At 44.4% G+C, this 13858-nt stretch overlaps 2 gene segments (V, D, J or C); both read left to right on the top strand.

The window, feature by feature from the left end:
- Positions 1 to 1332: 1332 nt before the first annotated feature.
- On the top strand, positions 1333 to 7947 carry LOC140459976 (T cell receptor alpha variable 26-2-like). The segment is given in 2 exon segments: positions 1333 to 1400; positions 7629 to 7947. Coding segments are annotated over 2 exon segments (387 nt in total).
- Positions 7948 to 10106: 2159 nt separating this feature from the next.
- LOC140459975 (T cell receptor alpha variable 19-like) lies at positions 10107 to 10958 on the top strand. The segment is given in 2 exon segments: positions 10107 to 10158; positions 10612 to 10958. Coding segments are annotated over 2 exon segments (399 nt in total).
- The last annotated feature ends 2900 nt before the right edge of the window (positions 10959 to 13858 follow it).

Here is a 13858-nt window from a genome sequence, read left to right as displayed (position 1 = left end):
AACTGAAATGAGGAGGAATTTCTTCAGCCAGAGGGTGGAGGATCTGTGGAACTCATTGCTGCAGAAGTAGTGGAGACCAACTCATCGAGTGTATTTAAGACAGAGATAGATAGCTTCTTGGTTAAGAGGGGAATCGAGGGTAACAGGGAGAAGGCAGAAGAATGGGTTTGAGTAACATGATCAAATGGCAGGAGAGATTCGATGGGCCAAATGGCCTGATTCTGTTCCTCATACCCCACACCCTTCCAGTTTCCACACTAACCATGACTCCATTTCTACTCCAAGCTTCAGATTCCACGTCCTTACAGACACCAGTATAAAGTATGCATTACATCCTTTAGCAGAAGGAGATGAATGAAGTGTGTGTGTGTGTGCAAATGAGAGAGGCAGAGTAGACTGAGTTCTGACAGATCCTAACAGAGTGATTCACTGTAACGAGCTATCAATGTAGCTCTTCCTATTGTACACAACAGAAATAAATAAACATTCTTTATATTTCAAAATATTCTTCATTCATTCAAAATCTCTGTCTGTATGCATTATCACAAAAGCAATTCAGTTCTATACAGTTGCACATCAAGTAACAATAACGAAAAAAAAATTGAATCTATCAAAACAAAACCCAACACTTGTCTTATTCGTTAATTACTAATGTTTACTCATTCTGAAGTCATGGGTAGGCTCCAATAACAGAACAGACCCCCATTTACCTTCAGCAGAAAGAGCTCAGACAGTGGTCTCTCCCCAGTGCACCTCGGCGGCAGCTGCTTCAAGCTTGAGTGCATCCCTTACCATGTAAAGGATGTGTCAGTCTGCAATACTCAGTCGGGGACAATTCCTTATTCTGGAAGACCAACAAGTTTCAGGCAGAACAAAGAGCGTCGTTCACTGACCCGACGGTCCTCCGTGTGTTTCCCTGCGTCATGGAGCTGCTTGGGGCGAAGTTGTCACAAATCATTGCAAATTCCTCCAGACTTGCTTTGCAAAGGCACATTCCAAACGGAGATGTATAACAGTAAAAACCCTCCACAACCACTTCAAAGGCAGCGTGCGGTGGTGCAGGCTGACCGGGTGTGCAATGTGGATCTGACAGTTAGTGTCCTTCTCTCCACCAGACTACTCGTGATGATTCGGTGATTGTTAGAATGTTCTGGTGATGAGGAATTTTGCCAAATTACTTGAAAGTCTGCTCAGTGAGGCCCCCCCCCCCTCAGGATCCACCTTTGACTCAGGGTCTCGAGGATGTTCTGTGCTGACCACTTCCTGATAGACTGGTGGTCAAAGGTGTTTCAATTTGCAAATTTATTGATGCAGTTTAGGTGATAACACGGGATGGTCCGACGATTTGGAGAATTCTATAGAAGCGAGGGCAGGCCCATCGATACCAACACCGTGGGCAGGTAAAACCTCGGTGCACAGTGACACTTGGTGTTTATGTTGCGAGCATCCACGCACAGCTTGATGCAGCCACACACAAAGGTGGCTCTCAGGGTGAGGGCAACGCTGGGTAAGTTTTATCCCTTCCTTATCCGGCGTTTTGTACATGTGATCCCTCAAGACCCGGACTACTTTAGGCTTCCAGATGAAGTGGAAAATAGCTCTGGTGACTGAAACAGCAGAGGTTCAGGGAATGGGCCAGACCTGCACCATGTCCAACAACAGAGAGAATACCTCACCCCTGATGAACAGGTTTTTACCCACAATGGAGACGGAGCGGTGCTCCCAAAACGCCAATTTCTGCTTCCTTATGGTGATGTGCTCCTCTCAACATTTTGTGCATGCTCTGAACAATATCCCGTGCACCTTCAGGTTATCTGTCCTCACGGTGAAGGGGATGAATGATCATTCGGCCCAGTTCCCAAAGAACATGGCCACCACTCTTGCCTTGACTTACCTTGGTTCCCGAGGAGAATTGAAGCAAAACATCATCCAAAGGAGGCCTTGACCTGCTGGCCTCCGCTGCATGGAATAGTCACCCCTCTCATGCTAACATTCTTCCTGACGGACACAGCAAAGACTCTACACAACACACAAACAAGTCAGGAGAGTGTGGATAGCCCTGCCTGACACCCAATCTGATCAGGAAACTTTCTAATTCGCACCCATTGATTGAGACTGTGCTAATGATGTTGGCGTAGAGCAGTCAGATCGAATTGCAGGTTCCCTCCCCAAAACTGCTTTTGGAGTGCATATCTCGCATGTATGACAATAGACAATAGACAATAGACAATAGATGCAGGAGTAGGCCATTCAGCCCTTCGAGCCTGCACCGCCATTCAATATGATCATGGCTGATCATTCCTAATCAGTATCCTGTTCCATCCTTATTTCCATACCCCTTGACTCCACTATCTTTAAGAGCTCTATCCAATTCTTTCTTAAATGAATCCAGAGACTGGGCCTCCACTGCCCTCTGGGGCAGAGCATTCCACACAGCCACCACTCTCTGGGTGAAGTAGTTTCTCCTCATCTCTGTCCTAAATGGTCTACCCCGTATTTTTACGTTGTGTCCTCTGGTTCGGCACTCCCCCATCAACGGAAATATGTCCCCTCCTACCAGAGTGTCCAGTCCTTTCATAATCCTATACGTTTCAATCAGATCCCCTCTCAGTCTTCTAAACTCAAGGGTATACAAGCCCCGTCGCTTCAGTCTTTCCGTGTAAGGCAATCCTGCCATTCCAGGAATTGACCTTGTGAACGTACGCTGCACTCCCTCAATAGCCAGAATGTCTTTCCTCAAATTTGGAGACCAGAACTGTACACAGTACTCCAGGTGTGGTCTCACCAGGGCCCTGTACAGCTGCAGAAGAACCTCTTTGCTTCTATACTCAATCCCTCTTGTTATGAAGGCCAGCATGCTATTAGCCTTCTTGACGACCTGCTGTACCTGCATGCTTGCCTTCATTGACTGGTGGACAAGAACACCCAGATCTCTCTGAACAGCCCCTTTACCTAATTTGATACCATTGAGGTAGTAATCTGCCTTCCTGTTCTTGCCACCAAAGTGGATAACCAGACATTTATCCACATTAAACTGCATCTGCCATGCATCTGCCCACTCACCTAACTTGTCCAGGTCACCCTGTAATCTCCTAACATCCTCATCACATTTCACCCTACCACCTAGCTTTGTGTCATCAGCAAATTTGCTAATGTTATTGCTGATACCATCTTCTATATCATTTACATGTATTGTAAAAAGCTGCAGTCCCAGCACGGATCCCTGCGGTACCCCACTGGTCACTGCCTGCCATTCCGAAATGGAGCCGTTAATCACTACCCTTTGTTTCCTATTAGCCAACCAATTCTCTATCCAATCTAGTACTTTGCCCCCAATCCCGTGCGCCCTAATTTTACTCATTAACCTCTTGTGTGGGACTTTATCAAAAGCTTTCTGAAAGTCCAGGTACACTACATCCACTGGATCTCCCTCGTCCATCTTCCGAGTTACATCCTCAAAAAATTCAAGAAGATTAGTCAAGCATGATTTCCCCTTCATAAATGCATGCTGACTGTCCTATCCTGTTACTATTATCCAGATGTTCCGTAATTTCATCCTTTATAATAGACTCCAGCATCTTTCCCACCTCAGGTGTGTGTGTATCCATCCAATCATAGGCCTTCTCCTGGTCCGGGCTGATGATGCAGATATCCACCCCCATATCTTGCATTTAAGCGATTGCATCCCTGAGGAGCATGAGGGACCTCTAAGTTGTCATGCTCGGTACAGCACAGGGTTGGTCGGGGTGGTTCACGTTGACCCAATTGGCAATGACCTCAACAGAATCAACAGATACCAATTTCTAATGTGCTCCCGTTCCCCCTCCTCTGGTAGATCAATGTGATACTACCTTTCATCATGGATTTGTACATGGTACCTACCAGAAACAAAATGGCACAGACCGCCAGCATGTCCTGGCCAAGCTAGGCTGTACTGCATATGTCAGGTAGCCTTGTTTCCCTTCGATCACAAAGCCTGACTGTGGGTGGAATATGTACCCACTGGCGTACACGCTGAGAGTCACTTTTACCTGAAGATGGCTGGGTCCAAATTCCAAAGAGGTCCATTCTGTCGGTGCTGCCACCTTGCAGCTGCAGGTGCGTTTCCCAGGAAGTTCAGGCCATCTGCTTCTGTGACGTGAGGGTTTGTGCAAATTGATTGTCTCAATCTGACTCTTCTGTGCAAGGAGAATCAACAATTATGCTGCGGACAGGAAGCAGAGTGGAGCCTCACCTCTTTGGACCCAGAATAACATCAGCAGACACCCACATTGCTTCACACTCCTGAAGGTCATGTTGATGTAGACACCACTGGGGGAGTTCTGCAGACAGACCATACCTCTTGTTTGGGATCCACAGCAATGAAGGAGGACTCTCTTCATGAAGAAGACCCAGTGGATCAGCGATCGATCCTCCAAAGTCTTCACAGTCACACTGACTGAACTGTGAACCCCTGAGCAACAGAAAGAACCATCAATTAGTGATTCGCTCCAACTTCCTGGAAGGTGCAAATAAATTTGAAATGCACAGTCTCACCTATTCACAGCGTTTTACCGGGAAGGATGACAGGCCTGTTTTGATTGAGCAGTATCCAGTGAACTGTAACGAGTGAACGTCGTAATTACATGTACAGGCCACTAGAAGGCATTGCAAATCTGTGGTCAATATTGAAAATGAGAGCTGGAGGAGGAGTGACCTTCCAGACATTGTGAACAACTATCAGTGTGAGAGGCTTATGGCAGAAACAAAAACCAAGACTCAGCTTCTACAACTTTAAGAGGAAGGCGGTTCTGAGTTAGATGTATTCCAGTTATGTTCTCTTGTGAAAATAACATTTATCTCTGATTCCTCACCCGAGCTTCAGGCCAATTGGTCTAACCACTGTTCCTGCAATTTTATAGTGTTCCGAATTCGCAGAGTCCTCCTGCAGTTTTCCACTCTGATGGCCACGGAGGTGACTGGAGAAGGTTAGGTGAAGCAACTCCCCCGATGGATGGTTGTTCGTGAAATGGGAATTGGGTCCATGAATTGTACTTTTGCCAGTACAGCAACCAACCTGCGTTAGTATAGACATTTCCCGAATCAGCCACCCCGACATCTGGTGATGGCTAAAAGAGATGATGATCAGACCAAGAGGATTACCTCTTCCATCAGTGGAGATTACAAAATCAGTACCCTGACTGTCAAAGGCACCAGACGTAGTGACACCGCTACCTACCTCTGTGCAATGAAGACACAGTGTCGCTAACAGATGGACAGCACGTACTAAAACCTGCATAGATTGGGAGTTCCAATGTGTTGATTCTGAAGTATTTGTGTGACTAAGTCTGTGACCCAAAAGCCAAGATGTGGGAAATGAGAACAAAATACACCACAAAGTGTAGAACAGCTAAAGGTAAAGATGGTCAGCGGTGAAGACAATTGGAAATACGGATGGGAGTGAAGGAAGTGTTTGTTTGCAAATCAGAAAAAAAATAACAGAGAAATGTGGAAGGGTAGAGAATCTTTAATAATACTTGCAGAGGGCAGAATGTTGGGAACCTGTTGAAGAAGAACTGGAAGTAAGTGAAAAGTAACAAGCATGATGCGCAGAGGTTAACGGTCAGCTTAAATCACAATTCAAGGACACATGAAGGAAATATGATGGCCTTTCCTTTAAACTGATGCCACCACCACTGACTTCATCACGGTCAACATCCTGGGTGTTTTAATGACAATTAATTTAACTGGACTCACCTCATAAACACAGTAGGTACAAGAGCAGGTCAGAGGCTCAGGTTACTGTGGCAAATAACATACTTTCTGACTCCCCAAAGAATGCCCACCATTTACAAGGCACATTGTTAGGAGTGTGATGGGATTCTCTCTACCTGCCTGAATGGGCGCACCCCCAACAATACTCAAGAATCTTGACACCATCCAAGACAAAGCAGCCCGTTAGATTGGCACAGCATCCATAGGCATCCACCCCTCCACTCCTGACACTCAGAGTGCACTACCTGCAAGTTTCACTGCAGAGGTTTACCAAGGATTCTCAGACAGTACCTTCCACACCCACGACCAGGAGATATATGGGAACATCACCACATTCATGTTCCCGTCGATACCACTCATCATGTTCACTTGGAAATTTATCGACGCTCCTTCACTGTTGCTCGTTGAAAATCCAGGAAGCCCCTCACTAATGGCATTATGTGTCCACACACAACACGAGTGCTGCAGGGGTTCAAGAGGGCAACTCACTAGAAACTCCTTAACGTGGCCGAGGGATGGGCAATAAGTGCTGGCCAGTCAGCGACACCCACGTCTCACAAATAAATTAAAAAAAACAGGCTTAACACTCGAACCATAGAATCCCTACAGGACGGCAGCAGGTATCAGAAGAACCTCACACCCAGACTATCCCTGCATCTTCTCTGGCTAATTCACCTCGCCTTCCGCGTTTGGAATGGGGCAGGATTCCAGAGCACCCGCACGAAACTCACACAGACACGGGGAAAATGTGCAGACTGTCACCTGAGGCTGAAATCAAACCAGTGTCTTTGGGGCTGTCAGGCAGGAGTCCTCACCACTGAGCCACAATGACATTTTCTATGGCATGCTTCCTGGGGATTCATGATTTGGTATTGCTTCAACTCATAAGTTGTGCATTTTCTGCTGCTGCAAATTGAAAAGAGATCTCATCAGATTATGCATTAGTCACACTCACTGGAGCAGGTGGTAACCTAGTCTTCTTGTGGACTCTTAGAATCATCATCAGTACTTACCTTCCCATTTATATTTGTGTCATCTGTAAACATAGCAGGATTTGCATCTCACATACACGTGTATCTCTCCTCTTACACCATTCCCTTTCAGATGAAGGAAGCTTTACCATAATGTGTTTTTACCTTTTAAAACACTTGGTAGTCCTTCATGGGAGTGACTAGCAATGCTGACATCTACCTCTAACTGTCCAAGACCAGGTGGCCATGAGCCATTAACTTGACAAACTGCAGTGCATGTGATATCGATATAGGAGTTACATTTACAATAAGATAAAGTAAAGTTAAATAAATGCAATTACAACGTATCTTCCTAGTAAATGCAGCAAAAGCAACACACGATTCCACTGTTTCATCCACAAAAATGGCCTTGAGGATTAAAGGTTTGGTTACGATTCAGGAGGAACATCGTCTGAAATCTTTGGATGCTGCAAATGAAATTGAAATGCAGATTCTCAGCTGCTCACAGTGTTCTACTGGGAAGGAGGACATATTTGCTTTCACTGAGCAGTATCGCGTGAAGTGTAATTGGCGCGAGGCTGTGCATGTCGCAACTATTTGTACTTGCGACCAGATGGCAGTGTGAACCTGGGATAAATATTGACGACGTCGGCTGAAGGAGGAGTGACCTTCCAGACCGTGAGCATCTTTCACTGTCAGAGGTTTGTTACAGGAACAAACACCAAGACTCAGCTTTTGCAACTCCAACAGCAAGGCTAGTCTGCGCTAGACGTTAAGAGTGCATTGTTCTCGATATTTGTCTCAACAGGACCCTGTGGACAATTACTTTTGCTCCTTGTCTTACAATCTGAAAATGTTCCGAATTTGCAGAATCCTCCTGATGTTTCCCATTCTGACTTCCAGGGATGTGGCTGGAGCAGGCGATGTAACGCAACTTCCTTCGTGGATGGTTGTTAGTGAAGTGGGAATTGTGTCCATGAATTGCTCCATTGCCACTATGCCGAATGCAATACACTGGTACAGACAGGTCCCAAACCAGCCACCCCAGCATCTGGTGATGGCCAAAAGGGAAAATGATGAGCCTGAGAGGATCGCTGCTTCAATCAGTGAAGACTTCAAACTCAGTACACTGACTGTGAAAGACGCCAGACTGAATGACACTGCAATCTATCTCTGTGCAATGAAGGCACAGTGCTACAAACAGATGGAGAGCATGTACTAAAACCAGCACAGAGTGGGAGTTTCAGTGTGCTTTTTTTGAAGTACCAGTGTTACTAATTCTGGGCGCCAAAATCTGAGATAATGGAAAAGTGAGCAAAATACACTAGAAAGTATGGAACAGGTTAACTTAAAGATGGTCAGAAGTGAAGACAATTGGAGATGCGGATAGAGGTGAAGGAAGTATATGTTTGCAAACCTGAAAGTGTGATAGAGAAATGGAAAAGTGGAGAGATACTTTAATAATACTTGCAGAGGGCAGAATGATGAGAAACGGTTGACGAAGACATGGAAGAAAGTGAAAACGAGCAAGCATTGTGATAAAGATCAGGTCAAATCACAGCTGAAGGAAAAATGAAGGAAATTTGTGGCATGTCCTTTCACACGATGTTAACAGCACCGAATCCCCCCACTGCCTTTTCTGTGGGGTGCTAATGTTTAAAAACTCAACTGGACACAATTCAGAAACGCAGTGGCGGCAAGAGCCACTTGTTAATGTGGCGAGTACCGTCCTCCCTGTCTCCCCAAAGCCTGTCCACCATCTGCAATGCACAGCTCGGTATTGTGATGGAATACTCCCTAATTGTCTGGATGAGTGCAGCTCCAACAATTCTTAAGATTCTTCACACCATCCAGGACAAAGCACCCCGGTTGACTGGCACAGCATTCACTTGTTCAAAAACCTATAATTCCTGCCCCCCAATGGCATTCTAGGTCAGCCCAGAGCAGGTGAACTGCCGCAGTTCAATAAGGCAGCTCACTCCCACCTTCACAAGGACAACTTGGGACAGGTCATAAACGTTGGCCAGCCAGCGGTGCCTACATCCTACAAATAAAGACATTTAAAAAAGATTTATAACTACACAATCTAAACCTAGAATCCCTGCAGTGTGGATGGACGCCATTCGGCCCATCGAGATCGCACCAAGCATCTGAAGAACATCACACCTAGACCCAACGTACCCCTTCATCTCCTACGTGTCACTTGTAAACCTGGTAAGCGTACATTGAGATGAGTGAGGATTTGGAATTTACGTTAGCAAGCACCTCTGCCGTTTCACCATTCCCATTAAAATGAGGGAGACTTTAACAGACTATCTTTTGTTTTCTGTGAGAAATCAGTTCGCCTTGTATAGTCTGAGACAATGTGGCGGTGAGCCGTGTGTTTGATGCACTGTCGTGTATTTGATACTCATGCAGGATTTATGTTTATGATGGCACAAAGTAAAGTTAATGAAAGGCAGTTGTAACGTATCATACCAGGAAATGCATCAGAAGCAATATTCAATGGTACTGTTACGTTCTTTGAAATTTTATTTATTTATTTCCTCATTATTATATCAGAATCTCCCACATCCCCTGGTCCTATGCATCCGCTGATGAGACTGTTGAAGGCCGAGACCAGCTTTGTTACCTGAGACACCACAGTTCTCAAACTCGAACAGGATGAATTAATTCCCATTTGTACAAGTGCTGACAGAAATAATAATCGACATGGGACAACGTTTGGTTTAATCTCTGTGCATACTATTGTTTATAGATGAACAAATTTACTTTGCTCTTGAAATAACTGTACAGAGACTGACATTTCGTCACCAAGTCACCCTTCGTTTATATGTGGACAGGACACTGGCCATAGATAGCCTGTTTGGAGTCTGTCCCTGAAGTGAGGCGCCTCAAAATCTGCTATTTATACTTATTGCCCAGGGCTCCATCAATGTAACAATCCCAATGAAGGATCTCATAGTCAATGAGATCCACCTGATTCTGATCACTCCCGTTGGTGAAACAAAAGTAACAAAGAACTGCACTTGCTGGAAATCCAAGACAAAAACAAACTACCGGAGAATCACGCAGGTCTGACATTAACTGTGATGAGAAATCTGAGTGAACTTTCCTGATCCAGTAAACTGTATTCTGAACTTTGTTAGTTTATCACATCAGTCATAATATGAAGTGGGGCTCAAATGAGCTTGAAGCTGATTGGCTCATCTGAAGAACAAAGGAGCCTGGTACTCATTGGCTTTCACACGATGCCTTTGCCAATAATGGTCCAACGAGCAGAGGTCCGGAAATTACTCAACCTGAATTACCCAACTCTTGACGAGAACCATTTTAGCTTCAGCCAGTTCTTTTCACATTCACCGTGAACTCTCTGCAAACATGTTGCCAGGAGCTCTGGGTTTACTCCTCACAACTGCGGCTCTTCTAACTGGTAGGTTGAACACTTGTCTTTGTATGTACTTCAGCTCCTTGCTGAGAATTGCAAGTTATTCAAGTATGTTGAGCAACATGGAAGCAACAATACATTCTCCCAAATAAAAACTATCTGGATCTAAACTTGCCTCAACAATGAGCAGAGTTTGGGAGAAGTTAGCGAATGTACATGAACGAATTCAGTGGAAGATTTCGGCTGGAAATCCAGACAGGACTAAGGCCTTTCAGATGACTCGACCGAGGGGGGAGTTTTATGTCCAGCAACAGATTTTCTGTTCCCCTACGGGGTTCGGGAGATGAAATGGGAAATGATCACCCCATATGAAATGGAACCTAGTTTAACTTCCCTCATTTATTTCTCGGTTTCTTGATGAAGGTAAACGGGCGAATTCTAGGCGATAAATATATTGTTGTGCCTTATTTAATTTTGTATAACTCCTGGTTCTTCCAGGACTTTGTCGTGGCGATTCTGTCTCACAAACACCGGCTGCAATCAAACTGAATGAGGGGGACGATGTGCTGTTGTTCTGTAATTACACTACAATAAGCAGCAATCCTGACCTGTATTGGTACCGTCAAACGTCCAACGGATCCGTGCAGTTTCTGCTACAGAAAAACCAATACAGCGAGAAAACAGGGAGTTTTCCACTGGGCCGGCTTTCCTGGAATTTTGATCCTACGAACCGCACTATCAAGCTGAATGTGTTGAATATAGAACTAACAGACTCCGCAGTGTATTACTGCGCACTGCGTCCCACAGAGAATGAGAAGTGGGCTGACCCTGTACAAAAACTCTAAGAGCATCTCTGTACATGATAGTGTGTTTAGCAAACAGCGAGATCTGGGGTATATCTGAAGTGATATTCAAGCTCACAGTGATATCTGACACTTGTCATTCGGACACAAAGCTTTAATTATTATAAATGCATTATTGAAATAAATAAAGAGTTTCGTGAATGTAAAACAAAAAAAAATTCTTGTGAATTTCATGATGTTGGAAAATGTTGTGACAGCGATGAGCTGCTATGGAAAACTCAACAACTTTGTTTGATCCAGCAAAATCCTCCAGTAAAACGGAACTGCAGCATTCAGTTTGAGAGAACAACTTGCCACAGGATTCTCATAATGAAAGTTTAGAATAATCCGAACAATGTCAAACATATTGTGCATCATTGAGTACTGCCCCTGTACCTTCACGTTAACCATTCCAGAATGGCACGTTATCGATTCCCAGGTCAAGGATAACGCTGACAAGCTTTAAAATATCAAGAAGGCGATATGATGTAACTCACATCTGAACCACACTAAGCAATTAGAAGCATTGAATCGGCTGACTAATGAGTCAGAGCCGCCTGTAAAAGTCTCAGTCACTTCAGGGTTCTGGTGTTAGGCTGGACGGAAATGAACGTAGTTTATGCTCTCAGCAAATTTCTTAATTCTTTTTTGTCCGCAAATCACATCTAGATATTTAAGCTGCGCATAGACCATTGGGTTGTTTTTCTCCCTCTGGTGATATCTGAGAGAAGCAATGTCGCATTTTGGTAGCGTGTCACGAAAGTCAAGTTCCTGAGTTTGGGCATTCGATCCCGTAAAATGTGGTTCTGCAAAACAGAGGATGCACTTGGGACTTAGCATCCCTCAGGGGTTAGTACATTCTGCCAGTCAGTATAACCCTTTTGTTACAGAAGAAGTGAAACCTTTTAACTGGGATCGCAAGTGAGATGACATATTGAGTAGTCGACAGTGATGAGAGTTTCTGGTGGGCAGCTGCAAACATGGTTTATGGGAGTGCTCAGTCTTTGTGTCAGTACATCATTGTCCATTGATATACTGCAGTCTCCGACAACTCAGTACCATCGTCAATAAAGTAATGAACAAAAAGAGAAGTTGCTGCAAAGGTTTGGCAGGCCTGGCAGCATCTGTGAAAAAAATTCTGAGTTTATATTTCGCTGTGATGATCCTTCCTTCGAATTCGACCCAAAACTTTCAGTTGGATTTTTCTTCACCGATATTGCCATACGTACTCAGCTTTTGCATAACTTCTGCTTTTGATCCTGATTTTCAGTATCATTTGTTCTTTCTGTTTTTATTTCCCAACACTCTCATAATTTATTGTTCATTCAGTCAAGAGGGGGAACCGACAATCATAATCGGTCAGAGAACATTACAACATAGAAACAGACCCTTTGGCCCATCATGTCTGTGCTGACCAAGTGATGATGAAAATATTTTTCATAAATGCACCCGTTAAACATTCTGCAGGCTATCTCTCCACTTTCTGCATTTGACTTTTTTCCTTGGAATGCCAATCAGATATAAATACAACTGCAAAACATTTACATATGGAATGATTGTTCATATAATCAATGAATACAGTAGATATGTCTGCATTAAAGCAGAGCATTTTGCCAAAAGACTTACAATGATGTTGCTCAGTGTGAACCTGGAAAGCAGGGCTACAGAATTTAAGATAAAAAGTATTCCGATGTGATGCTTCAAGAGGCACCAGGATCACATCAACCTGATTCTGCTAAAAAAATGCTGACTGTAGGAATGTGTACTGTCAGTTGTTCCCAGTCTCAAACGCCTTCCAATCCTTGGCAAAACATTGAAGTTTGAACAGGTTCAGATTGTCGTCTTAGTTTTCATTCGGAAGAAAGTGGAATTGTAATTATTTGATGTTCGTGCTGCACGAAAGAAAAGATCCGGGGCTTGCTTTTGGGGGCTGTACATCACCGATAAAAAGTGTCGTTCAACTCGTCTGAATCCAGACACCGCGCTAGAAATAGCCAGAAATTTCTCGACGAATTTGTTCAAGATGTTGACTTCAAAATACCTCGCACTAGGCATGAAGGCGCACTTCCCGAGAATGAATTATGAAATGGAGGACTAACTGTGAATGAAAAGGGGGAAGTTTCCAACAGGGAAAGAGATGACAGTGAAGCAGCCATATGGAAACAAATATGGTTTGTTTTTTCAGAAAATGCAAGCCTTTATAAGACTCAGATGAAATTGTAGCAGTTACTATCTTTGCGTTTTGTTCAGGTTGGGACGTTTACTCTTGCCGCTTTTGACTCTGTTAACATCTCAACTCTGCAGGATATCTGCTAAAAAAAACCTCGGCTGGCAATGCGATGGACGGCGTATCTGACTGCTGGCCAGCATGACGTAGGTGTGACTCGACCATGTTCTGGTGCATGTTGCAATGTATCTAAACTGGTCATGGTTCTCAAATCACTCGTTGCAGCGTTCGATTTCAAACTAGAAAATTCCTTGTCATGGAACACGGTTTCTGTGGGTTCAGGCATAACTCATGTCCCAAGTTCAGGATCCCCATTTAAGACCACACACTTGGCTTGTGCTGAGGAATTTGGAATTACCTTTTGGCTTCGACATTGCTGGCAGCCCTATCTCCAATTCCTGTGCCTTGTTTGAACTTGTGGGTGGCTGTTCTCAAAGTGTGTCCCTGGAGGCAATAGATTCCTGATGAAGGGCTTGTGCCGAAAACGTCGATTCTCGTGCTCCTCGGATGCTGCCTGACCTGCCATGCTTTTCTAGCACTACACTCTCGACGACAACTGCAACAGATTCAAATCAGTTCTTCCTGAGCGACGGTCTCCCACGTGTTGACATCGTTTCCATTTCTGGACGGAAGCCTTGAAGCTGTCTTTTCAATTTCGCTTTGTCGTTTGAGTACT

The sequence above is a fragment of the Chiloscyllium punctatum genome, chromosome 36 (genome assembly GCF_047496795.1).
Source record: "Chiloscyllium punctatum isolate Juve2018m chromosome 36, sChiPun1.3, whole genome shotgun sequence".
Classification (NCBI taxonomy): domain Eukaryota; kingdom Metazoa; phylum Chordata; class Chondrichthyes; order Orectolobiformes; family Hemiscylliidae; genus Chiloscyllium; species Chiloscyllium punctatum.
Note: the sequence above shows the minus strand (reverse complement) of the source record. Positions and strands in the feature narration are given on the sequence as shown.